This window comes from Gobio gobio (assembly GCF_949357685.1).
Source record: "Gobio gobio genome assembly, chromosome: 16".
In the NCBI taxonomy this organism is placed as follows: Eukaryota; Metazoa; Chordata; class Actinopteri; order Cypriniformes; family Gobionidae; genus Gobio; species Gobio gobio.
Window position 1 is genome coordinate 12,770,162 of NC_137109.1, and position 4,736 is coordinate 12,774,897.

At 37.8% G+C, this 4,736-nt stretch overlaps 1 protein-coding gene across 1 annotated transcript in view; it reads right to left on the minus strand.

The window, feature by feature from the left end:
- il2 (interleukin 2) overlaps positions 1–770 on the minus strand; it is a gene marked incomplete at both ends in the record, with an annotated part of 1,274 nt that extends 504 nt beyond the window's left edge. Inside the window, 3 exons of the mRNA XM_079838530.1 lie at positions 122–256; positions 492–536; positions 627–770. Of these exons, the coding sequence (XP_079694656.1) occupies positions 122–256; positions 492–536; positions 627–770 (324 nt within the window). The remainder of the gene's footprint in view (positions 1–121; positions 257–491; positions 537–626) is intronic.
- Between the last annotated feature and the right edge of the window lie 3,966 nt (positions 771–4,736).

The window sequence follows — 4,736 nt, forward strand, 5'->3', positions numbered from 1 at the left end:
TTTATTTTTAAGAAAGTAACACCAATCATGTCTTTTAACTTGTGTACCACTACTTTAGGCCAAATAGATGAAGCATATAAAATGGTTTTAAAATGTGTTAACAGTAGTAAATTTTACTTACTTCCAACATGTCCTCCAGTCCATTTTTGAGGTCAGTGAAGACTAAATTGTCAGCTGGGGTTTCTTTAGTATCACAGTTGTCTGCAAGGACGTTTAGCTCCTCGATAGTGCAATTTAGAGCTGAATGCAAACAGTCCTAGAAAGAAACAGAGACAGCAGTGTGTTAGGCCTAGAGTTTTTACTCCTCCTTGAGTTGCTTGCAGAGCGCATCTCTCTAAATCTCTAGGCTGCTGTGAGCGTGTGTGTGAGAACTGTTGTGAGAGCTGGCTTGAGGTTTGGCTTTCTCGTAGTAACCTCCTTCCTGTGTGTGTGATCTATCTCTCTTCAGCAAACAAACTGATGCTTAAAGCGCAAAAATAAAGTTAACTTACCTCATGAATTTCAGAAGGGGAGTAGAGTGGTGAAGTTTCATTTGACTGAAAAACAAGAAAAAAAGCATAAATGCATAAACTGTTTAAAATTGCTTGATATTACTTCTTTTTTTAAATAAAGTAAGTAATACTTACACAATTCTTTACAGCAATAATTTTAAAATATTCAAGATCCTTCAATATCTCAGTTTTCATCCCAGCGTTTCGCTTCACAGGCTGGGCACTCAGGCAGCACACCAGCGCCAGTGTCAGAGCACAAATCCAGTGTAGAGCAGACATGATGTCAGTGAACGTCCTTTGAGGTTCGAGTCACCTGTTGGATGGTTATCCTCAGTGTGCAAGTGACTTGTAACCAGCTCGTATGGTCTATTTATTTGACAGCACTTGGAAAAATAAATGGGTGGGCAGAACGACTTCAGATATTAGCAAATACAATCAACTGCTGGAGTTTTTTTTTTTCCTATTGATGACTGTTGGGATTTTTCTTATTGCCCTTTCTCCCTCATCTAGCCCCCACCCCCCTGTCCTTCCACTCTCAGAGAGACTGTGTGTGTGTGCGCACACATTGAGGTTTTACACAGAGGCAATATTCTGAATGTGGCAAAGTAGTCACCAATAATTAGTAAAAAACTTATGTCAAAACATTTTGTCTAGCTTCCTGTCACCTTGATGTGATGCATGTATATGGCATTAGATCATACTGTTACACATTACATCATAGGCATCATCAGGTCATTGCGTGTGTGGGTTTGCTCTAGTTTATTGCATAGGAAACCCTCAGGAACTGCTACTTTATACGCTGAAAAACATTTACTTTTACTGAGAAAACGCTAGTAAATTTTACTTAATTACTGAAGAATCACAAGTGCATTTTACAAATAATTACAAAGAGTAACACAAACCGTGAGAATTTGATCGTACTCCAATAATCTTTGTTGTACAAATATTTGTTTACAGTGTAGGTTTTTACTCACTTCTTGTGTAAAAATGATGGCATCTCCTTTCTCTGACAGCAGTGGACGCGTTGAGGCATAACATTGGTGGATATGCGTCTGTTATTTTTTGGGTTACTGAAATGCATGGTGCTGATCAGTGTTGCCAACTCTCGCGAGACAAATAAGCAACCGCAGCTTCAAAAACAAGCCCAAAACAAGCCCAATATTATTATATTATTTATTATCATCAATATTATTTATAATAAATAATTGTTTTATCAATAAATGAGCCTGCAACATATTAAACTGAAACCTCTCGGAGTTTGAAAAGCAAAAACAGATGTGATTTTATAAAAATCATCAAATTCCAATAAAGGACACACAATATCCTCCGATCAGCTGTGAACAGAAGAGGTTTGGAGAGTGAAGAGTGACATGGAGGCCATAGTCGGAGTTAGTGCACATATTAGGGGCAGTAAGTAGTGAACACACACACACTGCAAACCGTGAAAAAGACAAGCCCTGCATCTCATTGTGCACACTATCTGCCCTAAATAGTAGGCCTACTGAAAATTACTAATGTCACACTATTTAGGATGGAAAGTGTGCACATTGGGACACAAGCACTAGAGCGCTACAATATAGCCACATATTTAAAATAAAATAAATTCGAACCATACCTACTGTTATTATTAATAGACTTGTTTTTTTTATTATAGCCTGTAATTTTAAATACATTACATACACAAAAATATTTTTTTAATTAAATTAGGTACCTCTTCTCCCTCTTTCCTCTCCATCTCTGCTTGTGCTATTGTTTGTAAAAATGTATACGTCTATTTATGTCTACTGACTATCATTACGTGCATTTATAACGTCACATGCCTGCACGTTGAACGCGATTTTTCTTCAATGAAGGGGAGAAGGAGGCGGGATATAAAAGGACGGATTACTACAGCACTTGTATCGTTGCACTGAATGGCTATTAGCTGTGAGAAGACAGTGTCAGTCAATGTATTGGACAAAACAGCGACCATAAATGTAAAGAAACGAAGTTGCTTATTATATTTTCCTAACAAGCAACCACATTTTTTAAAATAAGCCCAAAAAACCGCAACCCGCGACTCGTGATTTTTTAACGCGACTTGCCAAAAAAAGAAGCCCAAAGTCGCGTGTTATACGCGGACATGGCAACTATGGTGCTGATGAACAATACAATAGTGTGCTGAATGAACAACATCAAGTCATGTCAGATGTATTTATATAGAACTTTTCACAATGCTTCCCAGAACAATCCCAGGCGTCTGTGTCTGCTTGGACAAACTGCTTTAAAGTCATGCCAGTGCTTTGAAACTTTTGAGGGAATTGACCTACAAATGGCTTTATTACACCTTTTAGAAGAAAAAGGGTCTGTCTGGTGCTTCATATATTGAACCTTTTAGGGGTTCCATTGTAAATAATCCATTAGATTAACAGATCTTTAACAGTGCAAATAAATCAGAATGCATGAAATAGCATGATCCCCCCCCCCCCCCCCCCAGCAAAAAAAATTGTTTTGCAGTAGCTATAACTAGTAAACCATACATTTTTTTTGGCTTATTATTTGGAGTGACAGATGTCGTATTCGATTTAGCCTTTTTTTCTCTGTGACATTTTTTTATGGTGTTGACAGTAAATTTAAATCTGGAAATGAGGTCTAAATTTAGCGGGGTCATCGGGTCGGGACGAAAATCATTCTAAGCGGTAAGCGAGTGAATTTTAAGCGGGAGCGTGCGGAATAGAACCTTGCGGGAGCGAGACGAAAAAACCCATGCAGACCTCTAGCTGCAACCCTACAGCGTACACTGACACACACACACACACACACACACACACACACACACACACACACACACACACACACACACACACACACACACACACACACAAATACACTCTCTTGTTGTTTTTGTTGTGTGTGTGCTCTGCTTTTCACCAAATCATTTGCACACTCTTCTTTTTATTAGGGGTTCAAGCGTCTATTGTAATTGTTAGAATTTTCAAGGATCAGCATTCTCCCCTATAAGTGATCGGTCAGACCAAACTGCAAGTTATAGAGACTTGAGGAATGGTAGTCAACCCCGTCTACAACGTCACCAAGGCTCGCCCCAATCGGCCTGATGGTGGTACTACAGCAATCAAAAATACGTATTGGCTCATAACTACATAAAGACGTTGTTGCGTGAATGCATGTTGGAGATTAATATTTTGTCAATAAAATGGTTAATTATGTGGGTTGTTGAAACGTAACAAAATGCGGTCATGTGCTGGTGTTTGGGAACACAATCATGTGAAAGGCTTCTGGGAGGGAATTAAACCAAATCATTTCGTTGACAGACTTTGGCTCTGCCATTTCAGAACCATCAAACCAACATTAGAGATGCTGTGATTGGTCTGCTGGTTATTCCAGTTATCCAATCACAGCCTCTTTTGAGGCAATGTCATGTTTTTTGTTGAGGATTTATTTGGTAAATGTGTTTTCATATTGCACGTCTTCTTATTGGATAAAAAAATGTATCTGCCATAAGTTCTTTATGAGCTTTTTCAGAATGTATGCGCATCTTGCCGTTTTTTGTTTTTTTTTTAATGCGCATAAAAATTTGTGAATGGAAACATAGTTGTTGTTTTAAAGCAAAGGTAGCTAGTTGAGAAATCAGTTGAACAGTAGCCTAATGTTTGTGAAATATTAATAGTGTTACTGAGTGAAATCATATCATTTTCATATTGCCTTTTTATTGGATGACGTGAGCTGATATCATTTCCCAACATTATGCTGTAGTGATTTAGAACTTCCTGAGGATGCAGTACAAACCTACTGTGTTTTTTGAAGCTGCAAAGCACACGATTTCTCTCCTCTAGATCTAAAAGCAGTGGTTTTGAGTAAACAGTAGATTTACTTCCGTTTCTTTCCTGTAGACACTACATCATATTCAAACTATGGTGTTTACAAGTATTTTAAAAGTACATTGCTGTATTATCTTTTATGGTGGTGTCCAAACACCAGTGATATGGTACTTTTTTTTGAGTGAAATCAGGTCATTAAATGTGTCATCTGTGCCAGGAATCATTTAGTGATGGCCAGTGGTGTGGAGTAGCAAACTACTAACTTAAAAAAACTGCCATGGAAAAATGTGCAGTACTTGTGACATTATCACTAATAGCCTACATTTTGCTCAGAAACTGATTTCCCCCATTTTTTTATACAGTTAAATGTTTCTGCGGGTTACATGCTATGTAAATGGATTTGGTTTGTGGTAAAAATAAATAAAAA